The sequence below is a fragment of the Podarcis muralis genome, chromosome 6 (assembly GCF_964188315.1).
Source record: "Podarcis muralis chromosome 6, rPodMur119.hap1.1, whole genome shotgun sequence".
NCBI lineage: Eukaryota > Metazoa > Chordata > Lepidosauria > Squamata > Lacertidae > Podarcis > Podarcis muralis.
Genome location: NC_135660.1, coordinates 9,446,280 through 9,469,509, shown reverse-complemented (window position 1 = coordinate 9,469,509; position 23,230 = coordinate 9,446,280). Strand labels below are relative to the sequence as shown.

At 41.1% G+C, this 23,230-nt stretch overlaps 1 protein-coding gene across 9 annotated transcripts in view; it reads left to right on the top strand.

Moving 5' to 3' along the window:
• The first annotated feature begins 260 nt into the window (after positions 1 to 260).
• ATP11B (ATPase phospholipid transporting 11B (putative)) overlaps positions 261 to 23,230 on the top strand; it is an 81,310-nt gene continuing 58,340 nt past the window's right edge. For all 9 annotated transcript variants that reach the window (XM_077929743.1, XM_028731653.2, XM_077929741.1 and 6 more), the window contains exons 1-3: positions 261 to 425; positions 18,295 to 18,411; positions 20,345 to 20,434. In XM_077929743.1, coding sequence (XP_077785869.1) covers positions 399 to 425; positions 18,295 to 18,411; positions 20,345 to 20,434 — 234 coding nt within the window. In that variant the 5' untranslated portion in view covers positions 261 to 398. The remainder of the gene's footprint in view (positions 426 to 18,294; positions 18,412 to 20,344; positions 20,435 to 23,230) is intronic.

The window sequence follows — 23,230 nt, the reverse complement described above, 5'->3', positions numbered from 1 at the left end:
CGGGATGGGGCCGCGGCGTCGGCAGCGGCACCTGCGCCTCGCGCACCTCCTCCGGGCCCCCGCTGCTGCCGCCGGCGGCGGCCGCCGGGCTTCCGCCTTGCCGCTGAAGGGAAGCGCCCGGCCCCTGCGCTGATGGGGAGCGGGAGCGGCGGTTGCGAAAGAAGACGAAGAAAAAGACGACGACGGCGGAGGAGGCGGAGGAGGAGGCGACCGCAGCAGCAGCAGCAGCAGCACGAGCAGTAGCAGCAGTAGCAGCAGCAGCAGCACCGCTAGTGCCGGACTGAGGGGCGGCGGCTTCCGTTTTTGTATTTTAAGCGGGTGTGGGGGGGTTTCGGGAGGGGAAGCCTCGCCCGCGGAGAAGCGGGGGCTGGGAGCCACCGAAGAGGCCCGTCGAGGGGATGTGGCGGTGGATCCGGCAGCAGCTGGTAGGTGGGGCGTTGGGGTGGGGAGGGGTCTCTCCTCAGGAAAAAGGGGCTCGCTTTTGCCCCTCCCTGAGGAAAGTGTGTGTGTGGGGGGGGGGTTCCTCTTCAACTTTCTCTTCTCTCTTACTTCGCCCCCTCCCTCGTTTTTCTGAGGCGGGTGTCACACCTGATCCCGTTCCCATCCTTTTTTTGGGGGGGGGTCCTCTTCAACTTTCTCTTCTCTCTTACTTCGCCCCCCTCTTTTTCTGAGGCGGGTGTCACACCTGGTCCCGTTCCCGTCCTTTTTTGGGGGGGTGGTGTCCTCTCCTCACTCCCTCCTCAAATAATATACTGTATTCTCTCTCCCCCCCTCCCTGCCTCCATTAGTTTCTTGCTTCCTTTCTCTCCCCGCCCCACTTGTTACTTTTCCAGTGGTGAAAGGGGGGGCTAACTCCCCCCCAAATCGTGCCTGCTTTCAACTTCAATATCTGCTAAGTGGGTTCTCTTTCTGGCCACCTCACCCAGCTTTTTGCGCCCTGTTCCCTTTAAGTTTTTAGGACTAAGCCTGAAATGGCTTTTCTGAAGGGTGCGCCAGTTTGCACATGCATGTGTGCTCTCTGGGGAGATGTGGGACATCTTGTAGCTAGCTTCCTGCTCGGTGACAAATCTGAGTTTGCCCAGCCTAGTATGTTAAAAAACGCTTCCTTGTGGTTTGTGGCGGCTGAATCTTCTTTTTTCTCTTTCTGCTCACTGTTGTCTCCCCACAGGTGCAATTTCCTACTTTCAAATTTAAACATTTTGGTTGAGTCAGTTTAGTAGCAGTAGGTGAGGGAAACAGATATGGGGAAAGTTAGGTTGGGGGCCAGGTGGAGAAGGAAGTAGCCTGGGGGTACTCATAAGCCTGAAGGTGTTTGTGGGGGCAAGATTTTTACTCTACATCGTGACCTATAACTTTATTTAATACTGAATGTAATATTTTATTTTCCATTATTCCTTCTAGAGAGTAGACACTTAGGATCCCGTTGTTTCTTGAATGAATCATGGGATGAGGTCTGCAGTTCTTGGGCTGATGATAACGGCTTGCAATTGCCAGCAAGTTCTGGCTTTTTAACCGAGATGTTACGATTCAAAATAATTTGTATCTGATCCAAGAATGCAACTATGATAAATGGCAGTGATATTTGACCGGGAAGTCATTGTTGGAGCCTTCCCTGATTGCTTGACCAGGGATTAGGATCACTTTTGTGCAATGGCAAAAGTTTAAGCCTATTTGTAAATACTGTATTTGAAGAAGATTCTTTTGGCTGCTACAGGCTGCAAGCCAACTTCAAAAAGTTTTAGAAAGCTCTGGTACAGAGGGTCAGGACTGTTGCCTCTTACCCATTTCCCTCTAAGAAGAAGAATTTTATTATTTATACCCCGCCCACCTGGCTGGTTTTCCCCAGCCACTCTGGGCGACTCCCAACAGATTAAAAACAGAATAAAACATCAAACATTAAAAACTTCCCTAGACAGGGATGCCTTCAGAACAAGAGAGAGAGAAGATTATCTTCTAACAGCCACCTCAGCTTCATTTCTCAAAACTCAGGCTCTTGAAAACTGTTACAACAAAATAAGTAAAGTAATAAATGTAATTCAAAATGCAACAACTTCCTGCTTTTTGGAACAAAGTGTTGGATTGATAGTAATGACTTAAGGGGAGTTGCATCCTAATGCGTTACACGCCTACGCAACAGTGACGTGATAAGGTAACAGACAGTAAATCTACAGCTTGTTTACAAGGGAAGAAACAACTATTGATATCAGCTGTCTGCTCATATAAGTCATCTAGGAAGTAAACCACAACAATGTACTTAAATTTATAGAACACTATACTAAATGGATAAAAACGTTTCAAGTACAGTATCTTACATTTGCTTAGATCCTGTTTGTTTTGCAATTGCTTATATTTGCATTTACTGCATGGCTTAGCTTTTATACCATGGTTAAAGTAGCATGTGGTGGTTTATTTGTAAATATCCTAGGAATCTTTATAATTGTTCTAAAAGAATTTGAGAGAGGCAGCTTTTTGCAAACTGCCCATATAGTGATGCATTTTCAGTTGGAGCTTCAGTTTATATTGGTTGTCAGTCCAATGATACTTTATCACATTGGGATGATACTAGGAACAATTCTTTATGAAAGGGTTATTTTTGTCCCTGTGCAGTTTGCTAATCTGTTGTCTAGGATGGATTCGTTTTTATTATACTACAGCTGTTGGGAAAGGTTTTTCAGATTTTTTGGTTTATCTTGGCTGCCTTAATATTTTAGATATGACTGATACTTGGTCTTGTATTTCACTTACATATAGCTGTTTTTATTTATGGGTTCAGCTAACTAATAGCTTCCTAACACAGCAATCTTGAAACAATTGTATGTGTGTAGGGTGGCACTAGCATGCTATGATAGATCTGCTAATGGGCTGTGAGAAATAGCTTAAAGACTCATGTGAGCCGAAAGCACCCAACCAGATGCTTCTCTGTACTGTACAGTTCACTCCTCTGGCTTTTCCTTCTTCCAAGTCAGCTGTCATGCTCAGACCAGTGACCCTCTTAGAAAAAATATGTGTTAGACTCCTCTAGTGTAACTCAGTTTAAGCTTTCTTGCATCTGAGTGCAGTGTGTCTCCCATTTTAATTCAGAAAAGCAAACCCTGAGTTTTAAATAATATTAGCTACACTGGGCACTCTCTGTGGAAAGGCAGGCATAAAGTTTTACATCTCAGCAGTGGGAACCTTGCTCTAAACAGGGAGCAGAGAAAGATAATTATTTTTAGTTGCATTCTAATAGTTCACATTTTGGCCCCCTGGCCATTATATTTAACTGTATTATGTCAATTTTATGACCAAAGTTTTATGTGTGTTTGGTGGAGGGAACTTGGTTTTTAACTTTTGCCTATTTTTAAAAAAACAAACAAATCTTTGGTCATGTATTTTAGTCACTTGCATATGAACAACCAGATATCTTTTCCTTTTAACATTACAATGAGTAATTTTTACATGGGGCTAACTTTATTCATTCATTATTACGATATTACCAGATACAGTACTACAGTGGTACCTCGGGTTAAGTACTTAATTCGTTCTGGAGGTCCGTTCTTAACCTGAAACTGTTCTTAACCTGAAGCACCACTTTAGCTAATGGGGCCTCCAGCTGCCGCTGCGCTGCCGGAGCACGATTTCTGTTCTCGTCCTGAAGCAAAGTTCTTAACCCGAGGTAATATTTCTGGGTTAGCGGAGTCTGTAACCTGAAGCGTATGTAACCCGAGGTACCACTGTATAATAAGCTAAATGTGGTGCTGAGAGAATGCTTTATCTGCAAGCTCAAAAGCTGGGGTTTTTGCATGTAATAAATGCATGTTTGATTGACTTGGTTTTTTTGCAGACCTCTACCCTCATGGGAGAGCTCCCTTGTTAGGATAGGCAATTTTCTTAGCTTTCACATTGCAGCACTTATTACCTGTGATATCCCACAGGGCTATTCCTTCAAAGCCAGGTTGTTCTCTTCCTTTGTTGTTGGTGGTGGTGGTGGTGGTTGCTGCTGCTGCTGCTGCTGCTGCTGCTGCAGTAGCAGCAGCAGCAGCAAGGTACCTAACACTTCCTGAATAGCAGGGAAGAATAACTCATCAAGGTGTGGAGATGAATGTTCCTTGAATAGGGAAGAGATACCTGTCAGTAGAGACAAGGTGTGGGTAGCATACTTGTTAAAAACACAGTGGGAAGAATGTTTACTTTGGATTTGAAAAACAGATGTAAGCTGAGCAAAAGTTGAATTTGTGTGTTGGAAGCAGCAGTTCATAAGGAGGATTTATTAAAATTTATTAAAATTAGTGTTTCAGTACAATGAGGCAGGGAATTTAAAGTTAAAGGCAATTAGATCCTTTAGCCTCATCAAACTTCAGACATCGCTGGGGTCCAGACTAGACTCCACATGGTGAACAATTTAATGTGATGGATGGGATACTTCATGTCATAGGGTCTTGAATTGTAAGATCAGTGTGCCCCGTTGAAACCAATAGCTGTTCCACTCCTCCAGCTTGTCACAATAGCACTTGCAATGGCTATATAGGGAGCTTGTGTGTGTGCACTTGCCAAAGATTGGCTATCTGCAGTGCAAAGTAGAAGAGTCTGCACAGTCGATTGTTCTGAAATTGGATTAAAATCCAAGGCTTAATGCAGTTGCCAAGAGTGTAGAAGTTAGGTCAAATTCAGTGATGAGAGCATGAATAAAATTTTGAGCAACCATAGCAAAGAGGAAGGTTTAATAACTTAATTATTTCATTTATTTAACCGGATTGTTTTTGTAGCATCCAGATAATACCATTTACCTATTTGCATTTTCATTCCTTGAGAAATGGAATGGTGGTTCTTTCCTATTGCTCCCTTTTAATTCTGAACTCTGATGGTGAATACCATAAAAATGGAGCCAAAATGGGGTCACTGAGAAGCCAGAAGGGAAAAATCTGCATTCTTGTGGGAAACTTGATAGTTACAAAAAGTACATTAAAAATATATTTAAAAACCCATACCCACCTCAAGAGCCCAATGAGGACTGAGCATGCCCAGCAAAATACTGTGTAGTAAGCATATTGTATATTTGTTGGGGGGGGGGGGGGATTGAAAAGCAGGTGGGGTAGAATTGAGTCTCCTAGTGGAGAACATGGTTGGTTCGAACCCTGAACAACAGAACTCCTAACGTTTGTTGCAGGTCCCACTTGTATTATTATTAATGAGATTCCAGCTACAGAACACTTACGATTGGGGTGAGGAAAATCAGGGGTCAAAAGCACCTTCCCAAGCAACTTGGAATGATATAGAATCCCAAAATTATTTTATTTTCTAAGGAAAATGGTCACTGATTTGTACCACTGGCTTATTAGCATTCACTGTCTTGCAAAGAAGCCAATTCTAGTGTCTCACTGTTCTCTGAAATGATAATTGAAAGAGTTGTTTTCTTTCATTATAATGCATAAACATGTACAACTGTGCTGTCAGAATGTCCAAACAGAATAATAATTGCACAGCTTTGCAAACAGACACCAAGATCTGCAAATGCTTTGCTATAGAGTTCGGTTAGGAAGTAGGAGTTTTTCTTTACAGTGTTCTTTTACTCCTCCTAATTTATATAATAAAGGAGAATGATAATCACAATTTATTGTACAGCTGTTAAACGCCTACATCTAGCACTTCTATATGGCAATGAGCACTACAGTTTCTATATACACCGTTTAATCTTGTGTCTATGTTTTTTCGATTCTATACGTTCCTTACATATGTTTACTGTATATCCTGCCTTTCTCCACCAAGTTCACATGAGGCATCTCACCATAGAAAACAGGACTGGTATAGCAAAATGATAATATAACACTGTGGCATGCAGGGACAGGGGCCAAGTGTACATGGCTGCCACAACTGGGAAGGCCCCTCCTTTCCGCCCATCCATAACATCTCAGATGGCAAGGGCACACAGAGGACAGTCTCCATAGAGGGGCAGAGTTCTCAGGCTTGTTCATATGCAAGGAGGCGATTCAGGGATGCCCTGGCCTCAGACAGTTAGTTGATTTAAAGGTCAAAGCCAGTGCATTAAATCCAGTCCAGGAACAAATTGGCTGTCAGCGCAGTTAGTAAAGGATTGGAGTAATATACTCTGATCTCATAGTCCCTTCCCAAACCCTGGGAACCCCATGGGGAGCATGTTACAGTAGTCCAACTTGGAGGAGACTAGAGTATGAATGAATGACTAAACTAAGTCTGGTTCCTACTCATAAGCATGCAGCTGTCTTTCCAGATCAACCTGGTTAGATAGAGACAATTCTACCCCACACCTGAGTATCTAGGAGTACTCTGAAATGGCAAATCTCTTACTTTAGAGGAAATATAACCCCATTCAGGACAAGTTGAACACCACTCCAGGGATCATCAAATTTCCCAGTCAACAGTACCTCCATCTCATTTGGATTAAGTCCCCCACCACCACCACCAAATCTGTCTGGTCCAAAATGGCATTATTCAGTTATACACTGAGAAAACTCTTCACATCCTCATGATATGTGTAGAAATTTGAGAGAAAACATCAGGATACAAACAAATTTGTCACTATATGAGTCTAAATCTACTTTTCGCCAGGATTAATCTTTGCTCTATAATTCTAATCATAAAAAAGCAGAAGTATCTGTAGGCATTACTTTTTCAAAATATTTTTGTATTACTTTTCATTTAAATTGATTCTGTGACAGTTTACAAAAAAAATAATGCAGTACATAAGAGCAACGTAATGGAATTTAAAAAATCTAATATTGTAATGGAGATACAGAGCTGGTACTAGAATAAGGAAAGGTGGAAATAAATAAGATGAATTCCAGAAGTTCAAGATCCTACAGCAGTTGTTGGAGTCATTTCAAGTCCCATTTCTAGCACTAAAGTATTAGTAGAATGGCTAGGAGTGAGCCAGCTGGGTTATTCTTGTATTGCAAACAGACCTTGTGGTAAAAAAGATTTTGGATATTGTAAAAACATTGCTGTCACTGGGAGAAACCTTTTCGAAAGTTGATATGGATGCAGTAAATGGAATGCTAGGCATGGGCTTCAGGTTCTTGGTTTCACATGCTGCCTTTGCAGTGAATGCAGATAAGAAAGTCTCGGCCATAGTTCACCTTTTCCCAGTAGGAATAATAGTGACTTTACTGGACTATTGTGAGGATTACGAAGAGATAAGGAGTGCTATGTAAATGAAATTCAGTGCTGCTTATCGGCAATGAAGGAGCCAGTAACCTTCTCTAACCTGAGTGAATTTGTAGAGAGTTGCATAACATGCTAGGTGCAGCTATTTGTGCAGAAAAGCCCAGCCAAATTGGAAAGAAGCAGTTAGCAAGCCAGCTGCACTGATTCAGTAATAAATACTGTGTTAATAGACATTGGTTTTGAAGCATGAGCCCTGGATAAGCTCCTGCAGTGTTGTGCGGGACGTTGGAAGCAAAGTGGTGGAGAAAGGGTGGATTCCTCAAGGCAACCAAGTTTTACCCATTTTGAAATTCTTATATTTCTTGAGCAGGCATGCATATTAACTAGTTGCTATAACAAAAAGCATATTGGTTAGGAGCTAAATTGAGCATTTGTATAATCCAAGAGCGTGTTTGGAAGCGTTGTAAATATCCACAAATTTGAGAACTGAATAGATTGCAGAGGTGTTTGAAAGGACATGGAATGAGTACAAAATTTCATCTCTAGAAGTTCTCTAGAACACTAGTCTTCAGCTGGTGGGCCAGGAGCTTAGGACCCACTAGTGGGTTGTGGCCTGGTCCATGCCATTATATGGTAAAAGTTTAAAGTATTGGTACCCAAAGGAATGTTTGTCCTGGGTCTGAAGAGCTTGATGACACTTGCTCTATATGATCCTGGTGAAATCACCTGTGCTAACTTGCTATTCAGCAAGTTCATTAGGAAGCCCGGTATAAAAACAACCTGCAATTCATTGTGTCATTCAAGAGTACTTCATGTCTGTTTCTTTATGGGTGTTTCCATAGAAAAGCAGCCTTTAATTTTAAATAAGTGTATGAGGAAGAGAGGGTTTTCGTGTTCTAAGGATTTGGTCTTAATGTGGTTTAAGTAAGGCTTAGCCTTATTGAAATCTCATATTACTATTATTATTATTTTTAAAATGAACTTTATTTGACCCCGGGTGGAGAGAGCCTGGCTCATCCCTGGCTGTTGAATGTGCATTTGCTTTTGTTCTTCAGCTTTCCTTAAGCTTAAGGCAAAGCTGGGAAAATAGCTGCCTCCATGCGGCCTGGAGAATGGGGAAAGCTGAGGGCTCATCCTCACTTCCCTTCGCTCTGCATTTCTGGACACACACCTGAGCTTTCCAGGTCCAGGTCTGGTGGTGGTGGTTTGCACTGGCTCTTTCCCCACGAAAAACTGAATCGGAGCAAACAGCAATCTGCAGAAAACCTGAATTGACTTTTGCTCCAATTCAGCAGTAAAGAGTGGGTTTTTGTGTGGAAAGTGGTAAGCAGTGGGGCAAAAAAATCAAAACCGAAAGTGCTCAGACACTGACTAGGAGAGTGCAGATCTGGGCTTAGAAAGCACAAGGTGAAAGGTAAGTGCGGATGAGCCCTGAGCCAGGTGTTGAACTGAATTAAACACAGAGATCACAGGTTGCAGCTGTTAAAAGTAGCCTGAAGGAGACAGAACTGGCTGCACTTGCAAGGGAAAGCTTTTAGAAGCACTTACGTCTGAGCATCCCCTGAAGCTTGATTTAACTTAACCTAACCGAAGGCATCTCTGAGTCTGAAAGAAGGGTGGATTTTTAAACTGCTATTGAGCTTCCTTTTGAAGCAACTAGCTAGTTCCTGATAATGTGCAGTAATCCTAATAGGTCAGCCTTTCTGTTGGGGATTCTGGCATTGTTACATCATTTATGTGGAACAGATGGTGAGGGTTCTGGCGGCGACAGTGGCTGAATAAAGGATATCCCTGGCTTGGCTCCATGAATTCTCAGTGGTCTGTGGTCCCTTGAGCTTCACAATAACATGTAATTGGAGCATCACATAAAGCTAGAGTCATTTGAGAATCAGTCTGGTTTATAACAACACCTGAAACGTATTGTCGTGCTTCACACTCATCCTGTACTGAGTTGACTCTGTGTATAAGAACAAGTGTCTTCATTTGTGTCGTGAAGGATGGAGAAGCTGTTTCCCCCCTCTGATATTGCGCACAAGCATTGCCTTTGCTGTAATCATTTTACAGATGTTCCATTCATAAATCTCTTCTCATTTTACTTGCCCTTTTGTTATTGGTCCCAGCTACTGCTGTTGTCTTTCTCCCTGAAGCGGACACTCTGTTCTAGAAACATTTAGCTTGCCTTTCGTTGGCTCCCTGTTTAATGTAAAAATTCCCCTTTAAAAAAGCAGTAAGGTAAAAGGTAAAGGATCCCGGACGGTTAAGTCCAGTCAAAGGTGACTATGGGGTTGCAGCGCTCATCTCGCTTCAGGCCAAGGGAGCCAGCATTTGTCCACAGAAAGCTTTCAGGTCATGTGGCCAGCATGACTATGCCGCTTCTGGCGCAATGGAACACTATGATGGAAGCCGGAGCACATGGAAACACTGTTTACCTTCCTGCCACACAGTAGCAATGTGCAGGTCAGATAGTCCTGCTTGTTCCACAAGACTAGGCATACATTTGGAAAATAAATTTAAAATTTAAAATAAGCATCACTTAGGCTGCATCTGGGAACAGATACAGCTGAGAATTTTCCAAGTATTATTTGTCAGCCAGCTGCTTTTCTGCACTCAAACCTCTTTTGTGTGCCAATTTTCAATATAGCCAACTTGTTATTTGTATCTTTCGCCATGCTGGCACAAACAACTGGGCAGCATCCTCTTTGCAGGGGTGAGTTGGCAGTGCATATGGATATGCAGAGATTACTGCAAATGTTCCTTAAAAAGTTACTTTTATTAATTATTTAATGAATAAATTGTTTCCTATGAGGCACCCTGAAGTAAAAACATACAGGTAGGTAGCCGTGTTGGTCTGACGCGGTAGAAATATATATAAGAATAATAACAAAAAACAGTTGTCCAGTAGCACCTTAGAGACCAACTAAGTTTATTCTTCGTATGAGCTTTTGTGTGTATGCACACTTCTTCAGATACCTTTTATTATACACACACACACACACACACACACACACAGAGAGAGAGAGAGAGAGAGAACGCTTAGATATATGAAAGCAGCTAAAACATCTGCATGTTTAAATGCAGTTCATATATAACCAATATGAAAAACACTGTATGTGTGCACATACACACAATGTGAAAATAACTTAAAATTCAATACAGATATCAGCTTGTTTATCCCACATCTTCATGAAAATTAGTTTGACTGAGAGAGAGTGCTACATTTGAAAGGGATGTTCACAACGTCTATGTATGGTACCTGCAAAATTCCCCCATTGGTGGTGATTTATTCATGTATATTTTTTTAAAAAAAAATCTTAGCTGTTTTTTATTAAAAGATTCAACACAGCATATATATACAGTTTAAAACTTAACAAATAAAAATGCAACCAGACAAAAAAAAAATTAAAGCTAAGAACAATATAAAACAATTCCAAGGAGAATCATCTATATTCTGAAATGTCTGGGCAAATAGGAAGGCTTTCAGATACCCTTACTAGCAAATTGGCCGGGGAAATCTGAAGTCTCCCATATTAAATACCTTTAGGTCAAATGATAATACACTGACCGTGGCAAAGTTTCTTTCGGAGGTCACAATAAACAAAAGACCATCATGCTCTAGACATAACAAAATGACTACCTTGGTCTCTTTCGCCTGTTGCTTGGTTGTTTTAACTGTATCTTGTTTGGAAACTGTTTTGTGGGTCTATGGCCCGCTATAAAGATATTTGATTTGATACCTGTCCAGCTTCTGTAGCCTAGATTATTTACAATGGTATGTTTGAATCTTTCACTATATGAATGCAACTTTGCAAATGAACTATTGAGTAGGCCCAGTTCTCTCCATGGGACTTAACTATTCCATCTAGGATTTGTGAAAGTGTCTCCTGAACCTTTTGGAAACTTCCATGTGCATAGAGTTTCCACCTGCAATATGAATACTGTCAGCCAGTGCTGTCCAGTGCTACACACTTGGGAGTGTAGGAATATTTCTCAGGAACGTCTGCATAAGAGTAATTTCCAAGATCCTGTGCTGCCCACCCTGCCCCATCTGTATGCTTGTGTGTGAGGTGATATGCCAGCTCATCTTGCCAAGTGCACAGTTTACATTTTTTATCAATCAAATTGAAGGACAAAGTGTTCACCTCAAGCAGTGTGCAATCAATGAGTCCTGTGGGCCGCAGACAATTACTGCTTAAACTTTCCCCCCCAAAATGTGTCTTTCTTTCTAAACATGGCCCAGCACATTTGTAAGGTCACTTCAGGGTGTGAGTGAATATTATGGAATCATAACTCTGTTTAAGGTGGAGTAAAGCTTAAAGATCAGTGCTTATCTTTGTTAGTTATGGAATTGTTTTCTTTCGTATCACAGTTAACTATGGACTGGTGGTGGCTCTGATCCAGGAATGTTTTGCACTAATGGGGCTCCCTTGGTGTGGATGGCAGACCAATAGTTTTGCGCATCCGCTTGGTGGATCATTTTGCTATAGGCATGCAAAGTTCAGATAGATAGGTAGATAGATTTCCAATATATAACAATTACAAAAAAGAGAAAAAAGAATACTAAAACAAAATCCCAACTCTCTCTCCCTGTCCCCTTCCAGGACATACTAAGTTCAGTAAACTTGTTCTCTGTGGGTGGGGTTTACTTTCCCCTCTTAACAAGATAAAAATTTGTAATAAAAGCTGACAATATTGACTGACTTTAGGGGAACTATATGCACCTGCTTCTCAGGGCTCAAAATTAGCAGGGCACCAGGCGCATTTTGCATCTAAAGAGTCTCCATTTGCGAGCACCTCAAAAAGTCTGTGTGCCATTTTTTGTGCCTGGCTGACACTCAAGGATTACTGAAATGCATTCGCTTTGAATCCCCGAAGTACGGTATATGTTAAGGAGTTTAACAATAAAGAGTAGAGTGTTTTGAAAGCAAGTATGGTAGCAATATTTCTATTGTAAACAGCAAATTAAACATGTATTAACAATTTCTGCTAAACGTGATATTAACAATGTGTCACTTATGTGAATTGTGTATTAATTCATGCTTATCAAAATAAGAAATAAAAAGTGTGGCTGACACCGCCACCCCCCCCCCCATGGCAACTAGACATTCTGTTTTGGCACCTGAGACCAGGTCCCAGAAGCCATTTGACTCCTAGCTTTTCTATCCCAGTTTCTAACACTGCTGAGCTTCTGCTTGTACACTATTCTCAGTGGACATACACTGTCCTTGCGCACTGAGCAGCTCATACACTGTTCCTTGATGGATTTCCATGTAGACATCCATCAGGGATTATTTAGCTGTGATTTCTATATTGCAGAGGATTGGACTTGGGGTCACTTCCATCGCTACAATTCTATGTACCAAATCTTTATTGAACATGAACTACGTCTCTCTTTAAGGGGATTGTAATAATATTTAAATTGGAAAACCACCTTGGGAGCTTTGGCAGAAAAGCGGTATATAAATGCAATAAATAATCATAAACAACACACTTTTCACGTGCTACAATATTGATTTTATCTAGTTCTCTCAAGTAGTGGAAGCACGCCTGGTTCTATTCTTGTTAGCAGTTCTGCAGCTTTGCTATCCTGTTTACGAACACATCTCTTCAATCAATAAGGGTTAGGATTATAATTAAAATGAAACCAGAGGATGTGAGAGCTCTTAGCAAGAAACTGAATGTTGCTGAAAAGTGCTTTGGAAGGTTTCTAGTAAGTTAACAATAAAACATCCTTTGTTCCACTCCTTGATTGTGCTTGCAGTTAGAAATTGTGTTTGCTAACCTTTTATCTCTGTTTTGGCTGGGAGGATGATGCTGACCCCAGAAGCCTGGAGGAGGAATAGAATTGCTTTTTTTTTTTTTAAGTTCATTTAAAAGCATAGCATCTTGTCTGTAGCGTTCAGTAGTTACTTCATTGACCTGATTTTCAATGGTCCCCTGTAGCTTATGGCCCAGCACTCACAACTCCTTCTAACCCTCCTTCTGTAGCCATGCCTTTTAGGAAAAAAAGCACAAGAGCCTTTTAATTGCTTGCATGAAAGTTTTGAGAGCCAGCAAATATCAGTAGCTGGATTTGATCTGACAAAGCACTTCCTGAAACACAAGGTCATCTCTGCCTGGCAGAATGCAGGTGGCACGATTGCAGCTAAGCTCTATTTTATGTAAATGTCTCCTTCCCTGTGAAAAGATTTTGGAGAGAAACAATTTAGTAAATGAAATGCGTTTATGCTTGAAAAAGGAATGGAAGCATGAATCCCAGTCTAAACCTAATTAAAACATACAGCCTTGTCAGATTTTTGAAATGCAGCAATTCAGCGAAAGCTTTCTAGATTATAGAACTTTATTACAGAACTATATTACAGAACTTTCTATATTACAGAATTCAGGGGCTCTGAGGAGGATTTATGTGCCATCAGTGGCAACGTTTTCATGCTGAAACTTAGGAAACTGGGAACGGCTCTCGTTTACTTTATGGCTTGGAAACTGAAATATTAAACACTGCAGTTTTTATGCAGAAGCATTGCTGTAGAGCAAGCATCAGGCTGCAGTGAACTGACTGCCTTGCTTAAAAGAATGGAAAAACTCACGTTCTGGGAGCCAGTGTTGGTATAGCAGAGTGTAACTGTGCCTCAGCCTCACCTACATCACAGGGTGGCTATGAGGATAAATTGAGGAGCACCATCTACACTGCCTTGAGATCCTTAGAGGATATGAGAGAGCCGAATTTAAGAAGTGATGCTCAAAAATATGCCTCTGTTAGATAAGAGCCAGAGGACATTTTTGTCACTTGATGGCTTGTTTACATGAAACATTTTGTCATGGAGTCTGTTCGTAATGTGAACAAGCTCCCAACTATTAGTCTCTGTCATGCAAATGACATGCAAAATACATCAGGGAAAGGGTTTGGTTACGATTAGTTGTAGCCAATTGAGCTACTTAGAGTAGACCTACTAAAATCAGTGGGTGAATAATTTAAGTACATTGATTTCAGTGGGGAGCGTACTTGGCTATAACCTGATCTACCTATGGATGACAAGCATCCTTGTCTTTGTACTAGTGAATGAGACGTACACAGTTTTCTTTTAATAATACTTTTTATTTATTGCTACTGTTTATTAACAAGAGAGAGGGGGTGTTTTGCTTTTGTTTTTGGAAGATACAGCAGCTGAGAGAAGAAAATGGCATTCCGTGATCTTGAACAAACCTCTTCAGAGACAACTTACATTGCTTCTTCATAACTTGATATACCTTTGAGGTTGTCTTACTTCCTCTTAGCTGATCATGTGTCCTAGTTTCATCTACTACAAGCATAGGCAAACTCGGCCCTCCAGATGTTTTGGGACCACAATTCCCATCATTCATGACACCTGGTCCTGTTAGCTAGGGATGATGGGAGTTGTAGTCCCAAAACATCTGGAGGGCCGAGTTTGCCTATGCCTGGTCTACTAGGTCACAGCATGTGTGAGTTGATGTAAGATAAGGGAGAAATTACCTTAATAATGAACAGTTCAGGGGACAATAATTGCTTCTGAGTGTAAGAACCTGTCTAAACTGGCCTTCATGTACTTGGTGTTCTCTACTATTTCGGTCTGCAGCAACCATCAGCCTCAGTCACATGGCCAATGTGTAGGTAGGAAAGATGGAAATCGTGCTCTCCAAATGCTCTGGAGAAGGCTGATTGAAACTGAACAGTTGAAGCCTCTTCGTAGCAATTTCCCACATCAGGAAAGTCCAGCTCCAAGCCTTTCTAACTAGGAGCAGTTGGCCATGGCCTTCAGTTGAAAAATTTGACAACAAACGTTTTATCTACACAGGACCAAATACCAGCCATTGAATTAGTGTATTTGGAGAGGAAAATATAGCAGGAAAAATAACTGCAAAATTCTTGTGTACCGGCAATTTTTAAAAAAATCTCAAACTCATTGCCACTGACTCATTCTTAAATAATAAAACAGCTAGTAATGGACTTACCCCTTCCAGTTAAGATAATAACATGGTATTTTGCCAGTGTTGTGTGGAACATTGGCAAAGAATTTTGCATCTTAAGTAATTTTGACTGAAAAGATAGTTTCCAACTTTTTTCAGGTCCGTCCTGCCTAATAACTTGCCGGTGTTGCAACTACAATTTGTTTAATAACTGCTGAGTTGTATAGGATACTCAGAAAAGGTATAAAATCTTCTAATTCCCAAATCTGGCTCATAAAACCATAGGCCCAAGGGATCTTCAGTTCATTTTGACCCATAACAAACATCTTTGAAGCCCAGGGGAATTTTAAAAGAGAGTTTATTGTTTATAAAGGCTTTAAACTGCTTTTAATATATAAAAATCTCAGAATTTTGTTAAAAAGAAAGCCACTGGTCACAGTCAATTCCTTAGTCATGGCACAAAATCACTTTTTGGACCCAGACCATAGTTTGGCACCACACACATTTATCTTTCAGGTCAGATGGTTTTAATTCTTTATTGACCTTCAGTTGCACATGTTACTCTACTTCTTGTCCTTGATACGCCATTTTGATTGCAAGTAGTGTTTTTTCCTGTTCTCTGTATTGATGAGTTTTCTTGCTCTATTTTGGCTTTATAATGCTTACTAGGGAATGGGATGAACCATTAGAGGAAATTTTGTTTAATGGCCAGATGCTTCAGACTTAGTGATGTTGGCCCACAGTTAAACCTGTATTTACAAGTGAGTTCTAAATGTTTTCTGTCTCTACTTCTGTAGACTTTTTAGAAAGGGGTATAGCCTTTGGTATAATACCTCTTGAAATGATGGATAGCTGGTGTGTTTGCTTTCCAGTCTGAAATGCCCATCAGTGAAAGGAAGTCCTACCCCTTTAAGCTAATTTGAGGAGAATCCCCTAGCCTGGAAGTACTGAACCCAAATTTGTGCAGAAGTTCTATACAGTAATTCATGCAGGTTGATGCCAGTGCATAATCACTTACTTTTTCAGCCTCTCAGTCTTGATAAAGGCTGTGGGTGGGGAACCTTTTTCAGTCATAAGGGGCACTTTCCCTGATGGGAAGATTGGTGGTGGTGTGGGGGGCTACAGGCTAAAGTGAGCAAGATAATAGGGGTGACCTTCACCTTTGTCCAGTAGGCTACACAAAAGCCAGCGATTTCCCCATACACACTTCATCCACCCAAGCATGAGACGTTATCACTGTTCAAGGACACATCCCAGCCAGAGAAAGTCATGTGTGGTGGCATCTGCAGGGGAAAACTGCAGGAGAGGGGCTGTAGGCTTTGAACCCCACTTTGCAGTCCCACCTGCCACTCTTCTACCAGCTGGGGCTCCAGACCCAGTTTCCATCCTTGAAAGAGAAGTCGTGTTTTCCAGATGTAGTTGGATTCCAGCTCCCATCAGCTCAACCCAGTATGGCCAATGGCCAAGGATAATGGGAGTTGTAGTCCAGCTTGATCCTCAATTTAGAAAGCGCCTTTGCCAGTTGGTGCCTTTTCAAAGTAGCTAAGGCTGAAATTGGGAAGGAAATTGCATGGTAGCAATGGGGCCTGAGGTGGAATCCTGAACTCTGGAACAGGGCTAGAGAAGTATAGCTTCTTCTTGCCCACTTGGCAGTAGTCTGGTCTTAGCAGCTGAGGTTCAGGAAGGGAAATTGAGTGAGACAGGATGTGAAACAGGTTGTGAAATGCAGTCCTCTCTCTCCCTGCACCATCACCAGCTCTCAGTGGGAAAGGCTGGGCAGGATAAGGCAAGTCATTGGTCCACTGTCGGGTTGTGACTGTGCAGCTCTAAAAGGTAGGCTGGTCTTCACTTGCAGGTCCAGTGGGAGGAGTCGTCCTGCCTCCATGCTTCAGGGAAAGTCAGAAATCGTGAGATTCCAAAGCTTAGCAGGAAGTGAGAGAATGTCCTCACATTCCTCTAAATCAGGCATATGCAAACTCGGCCCTCCAGATGTTTTGGGACTACAACTCCCATCATCCCTAGCTAACAGGACCAGTGGTCAGGGATGATGGGAGTTGTAGTCCCGAAACATCTAGAGGGCCGAGTTTGCCTGTGCCTGCCCTAAATTCTCTGACTCGTTCTACTTGAGAGTGTGTTGCAGCAAAGTGAGATGCCAGTCCCACACGTTTCTCTGTACAAGCCAGAGGACTTGGGGAAGAGGAGGAGGTAGTCTTCACATCCCTGGTCAGTAGCTAGTTCTGCTGCATGGCCAAGTGCCTGTATTTCCTTCCTCTCTGTAGGGTGAGGAGATAGGTGCTTAGTTTTGCGTTCGTGAACAATGGCTGGGAGAGGCAAAAGGTGGGGTGGGTGCTCTTCTCCTGCCGTCTTTCTCTCTCTCTCTCCCTCCCTTCCTCCCTCCCTCCCTCCCTCCTTCCCTCCCCCACTTCTCAGAGTGTGAAATCCGGGCAACGGATGTGTGGGTCTCCTATTCGGTGACTAACTCTTGTGGGTTTTGCTCTGTATCAAACCTTTGCCACCTCACTTGCTACTTTTAGGATCTACTACCTCACTTGCTACTTTCTGTACAAATGTCTTCTGCCTTTTGGTATCTGTTTCCACTTCGCTTTGATGTATTCATTCTGCACCATCACCCCAGTTCCTTCTTTTTATGTGCTCTGGCAGAAAACCAGTAATTTTCCCTTAACTTGCACTACCTGCAGGTGCTAATTTCTTCTGACACTTGTATACTTTTTGACACTTGCCTAAATTCATACTTGTTTTCATGGCTCTTGTCCAAAACTCTTGGGAAACACTACAAAGGTTAAAATAATACCATTAATCAATGTATTTAAATTATATTAAAGAGCATTTCAGGAATGAATAGTAGATGTTCCTTCTTTCTACCATATGTTGAATTCAGCAGAGGTTTTTTAATTGTGGAAATTAATTGTTTAAACTGTTGGGGATTTCTATAGCAGTAAACATAATCTTTGGGTTAGATGTTGAATGCTAGTTTCAGTGCATGCTTATCACTGAGGTCAACTGGTTGTCCTTGGGCAAGGAATCATTTGGTGGTATTAGATTAGCTCTATTGAAGATAGTGCCATAACATAGTTAGGATCATTAATTTCAATGGATCTACTCTGAGTAAAACTTAGCTGAGTACCACCCACTATCGTCTGAGGATAAAATCCAGGCTTACTTGATATCAAGTATTGTAAATGCTGTAGAAATTATTTGTGGATATAAGTGGAATCACTTTTCTTCTTTCAGGGTTTTGACCCACCACATCAGAGTGATAACCGAACTATTTATATAGCCAATCGTTTTCCTCAGCATGGTCATTATGTTCCTCAGAAGTTTGCAGAAAACAGAATAATCTCCTCTAAGGTAAGGGAAACCTTTACCTACCTGAATTTTTGCTTTGTCCAGCATGCTGGATAAAGGTAGGTTTTGACTTTGTCTATTCAGGTCATGTCAGAATACAAAAAATAACCAACCAGCAGCCCAACTCAAAAACACATGTCCAAAACCTCAGATTTCGTACCAGCAATAATATGTACCTACATATTAGTGTATTTTCACATTGATTGTAGCACACTTAACTTCTGAATGCCTTGTTTTCCTGTAAAGTCTAAAACTGCTGATACAGCATTATCAAATAATGCAAAACCGTTTATCCACCTGCTGAATATGTATTGACGTCTCCATTTGCATCATATACAAGAAAATCATTGGGTTGGTCCTAATTCTGAGTTTGGGGCATGGTTTGACATGCACCAGCACATCTAGGGTGTGAGGATGATTTCTTTAAGTAGGAAATCTTTACAAAGCAATCCCATGACACACATAGAGATCAGGGCTTCTTTAGAATTAATGCTTAATGTATGATTGACCTTTCCAATTAATCCATTAAACCAGCATCCAGTATATTCCCCAAACTGCCTATTCTTGGTCAGTACACTGATTTTCTGCTCACTGCTTAAAAGAGAATTTGTTAGGGACCGTGTCTGTAGTCCATAAAAGAATAAGAAGTTAAACTCCCCCCAGTGCTGGCCAGATGTCATGACAGTGGATGTTGAAAAAGAATAGCAGAGTGTGAATGACTATTAGCACAATATTTTGGTGAAACTTGGCTGGTGATAAATCTGAGTGAATTTGGATGAATGGTTCTGGCGTAAACCGTAGATTCTACAGGGCAGGTTTCTAAAAGTCACTGTCAGTTTATCCTTTAGATAACTTTTTAGAAATGAGAACCCTGCAAAGGCTAAAAGAATGTTGGAAATGGGACCTTATGCTTTGCAATAGGCAAATAGGCAATAGTTACAGTAGGCAATGCTGCATGGACAAAATTATGGAATAAGAAGTCAATGCATTCTGTGTCAATGTAAGGAAAGCAAGCAATGCTTAAAAACATTTTCTGTTGGCACTTCATGCCTATTAAATTGCCTTCCAACTCACCATCATTTTCTCAGAGGTACTGGAGATGTAGTATCTCCAGTTCCCACTCTGTGTATTATATTGTGTATATGTGTTTTGTAAAGGGGGGGGGGGGATTAACTGGTTATTTACAGGTTACAGCAAGACTGCCCATCACATGCATTTGGAAATAATAGGGAAAAGCCACGATGTAAACTTGGTATGATAAAGTCTGGTTGCTGGCCATGTCTGAAAAGCTAACCCCAAAAGTTCAATTCTATAGAGGATTGTAAAAAAAAAAAAAGACATTTTATCCAGTCCAGTTTGACTTCGTAAAACGTATAAACAATCAAAGTGACTAATGTATTCAAAGTCAGAGAGGTCAAACAATTTTATTGCCATTTTTTTTGGGGGGGGGGAGTGCATTTATAATGCATTGGTGTAAGTTCAGAAACATGTAAATCCTTTATTAGGTATAATATAATCTACCATATTTTTCCATGTATAAGACGCACCACATGTGATGTCAAGTGTGGGGAAGGTGACTGTGATTTGGGGGAAATGATTTTATGGTCCAAAGTAGAATCCAAACCAGGCCAAATTAGATCTCTGGACTGGAGGTTGCCATCCCTCTGCCAGATTTTAGGTGGTCAAAAGCTGAACTTGGAAAATAAGTTTTTCAGTCACTAATTGCTTTCTCTCAAGTCTTTTCCTTGGTGTGGTGTTAAACTAATGGTAAGAAAAAATTTGACATGAGATTTTGGGAAGAGGGTTATCTTATTTTAGATCCACTTAATAAATTTCTTGGGGAAACTCCCTAATATTTAAAGCTGAAAATTGTTTTATCTTCTGCAGTGTGGCTTGTGACGCTGCTTGTAACTGTTGATATTTCTTTCTCTTACAGTATACTGTATGGAATTTTGTTCCCAAAAATTTATTTGAGCAGTTCAGAAGGGTAGCCAACTTTTATTTTCTTATTATATTTTTGGTTCAGGTAAGTCATTTATATTCCACTTAATATACCAAAATAAGCTTTAAGTGATTTATAGGCTTCTATGTGATTGGGTAATCTAGCATTGCTTTAGGATATATAGCAGATGTGGACTCTCTCATACGGGAATTGGTTGTTATGGTTGTTGATTGTTGAATATAAGGATGCTAGTGTATGAGGGTTTGGTTTAGTAACTCTTAATGCATAGAATTAAGCCTTGACATTTTGCAAATATGAGGGGTTGGTTTCCAGTGAATTTGATTTTTAATACAATAATTTAGAATTTAAAAATTGTCCAGTAGCACCTTAGAGACCAACTGCGTAGGGCCAACACAGCTACCTAACTGAATAATTTAGAAGGAAGAGTTAAAACCCTTAAAGAAATTTTGCTGGTAAGAGTGAGATAGTCAGAAGTAATGGATTTGCTCTGAGGTGGAGTGGGAGAGGTCATCTCTATTCATTTCTTGCTAAGCCAGAAAATGACCAGGTATCTTGCTTGATGTGATACACTTTGCATATTCTCACTACCCACCTACCATGAATAGAAAAGAATTCAGGAAAGTTAGAATTCTCAGGCATCAGCTTTGGAGCATAAATGCATGGTGACATGTATTCCATCACTGTCAAAATAAGAAAGGACATCCTTTTTGCTTGTTTTGGTAATCTGATAGGGAGTTTCTCAAACCCCTGTCAATAAGGAGCATCCCCTATAACATATGAAGGAGAGCTTGAGAGTTAAATCATCTCTTTCTCCTCTGCTATTTATTTAATAACCAGTCAGATGGCAAGTAGATTTCTCCCTGGCAACCTGATCAGCCCTCTTACTCAGTTGAGCTGGCCTTTGGGCTGGCTGTGCTTGGAGTTATAGTGGCTGTTTTGCTGCAGTGCTGTATCATAGTATTAAAATGCCTCTAAATTGCTTTGTAATAACAGGTGCAACACCTATCAGGCAACCTAAAGTTTGAATATTGTCCAAAACTGCTAAGTAATTTCAAAGCGCACTTTAGACTGCAAAGTCATAAAGCACCCTTCTACAAATGTATATGAGAGAGCATAATTTCCTAAGAGAGCATTGCTGAAGTGTTCCTTCGCAGCCTTGTTGTCTCTCAGTGATAGATAATAAATGTGCAGTTTAAACCTCAACCCACCCCTTCTACCTTTGGTCTAATGCACCTTTCCTCCAGTTGTAATATTGGGTCATGACAGAACATTGCAGTCCATGACAAGGCAACCCTTTCTAAAGGTATTAGACATGCTTCGTTGCCCCAGCTGTGTTAGGAGGGTCTTAACAAAAGTACTGCCTCATTGCATGGGGTCTTAAGCTTCAGCCTGGCACTAAACATGTCCCCTTGATGTGTCACAACCAGGAACAACTAGGACCAGCCTGTTGGATTCAGTGCAGCGTGAGCTGTGTGGTAGCAGTAACTGGCCCCTAACAAGAGGACACAAGTGTTGACACAACCTTTGGTTCCATCTTGTGCACATGCACACCCCTGGGCTTGGTTTGGTTTCATTTGTTTGTTTCATTTTGACTCATAGGTCAGTTCTATACTGGGTGATCTCAGAATACTCACTGGGATTTCTGCATAAAAATAGTACATTAAAAATCCATTTGTAGCCATTTAATAAATTTTTAAGAAGTGAGGGCAAAGAGGGCGGGAAACCATGAAACCTCTAAAAGCACCTGGAAAATCAGGTTCTCAATAAACGTGTTTAAAGGTTCTTTTCTCTCTTCTGGGTAGGCATTCATCCTGTCTGTGCAGGTTGGCATATAGTGATGTCATCTAGTAGTGAGTCATCGGGAACAGGCTTTCCTTTACACTTTTTATAGCTTATTTCACAAGTTCTGTTGAAGCCTCTGCCCCTCTAAAAATAGATCTGAGAAAGAAAGGAATCCTGACATCCAGGAAAAGCTGGTTCATAAGAAAACACACAAATGTTAATATTTGAGCAGCAAGTTCTATTGAACTGTATTGTCAATATGAACTACTTTGGCTCATTTGTCTCACTTTTCCGTACCGGTGTATTTCCTAGTTGGTACTTGAATGCTTTCAATTTCTGTCAGGGAAACAAATTGAAAAACGCAATTTAATTTGCAACACTTGTTCTGTTTGCAAATAAGGTTAGAATCAATACTGGGATAATATTAATGGATTTCAGCGCGCGCGCACACACACGCACACACATATGTATACTCACATATACACACTCCACACACACCAATGAAATTGGCTTGAACTTGCGTATTTCATTTTTTATGCCTATTCCATAAAGGAGTTCAGACTGGATTTAAAATGAAAACACAAAACAAAGCAAGGAGCCATCTAGCATACAGTTAACAAACAAAACCCAGGAAACAAAAGACTGACCTACATACCCTTCAAACGATTGTACCTCATTTCAGTAGACTACTGACTGACTTCATGGTTGTAAAAGTGAAGTCCCATAGGCCACATTCATGCATGATGCTAAACTTGGAAAAGGCAGACTGTGTGGCTTTCCACATGTTGCAGGACTACAGCTCCCATGCCTGATTACTGGACATACTGGCTGCAGTTTATGAGAACTGGAGACATTTCACTCTTTGTAGAGCTTTAGAGCTCTGTAGATAGCATACAGGTTTCATGGCTTATCATGCACAGTGGAATCTGCAGCCCAGGCTCTTTCAACCTGGCTGTTGGTATAGCCTTTGTTTTCATTAGAGATGCCTTAGATGCCTTTTGATGTCAAATGCTACTTACAAATTTTAAAAATACAAGTCCTTACAGAACATAAAGGATGCTGGAAAAGGTGCCTTTG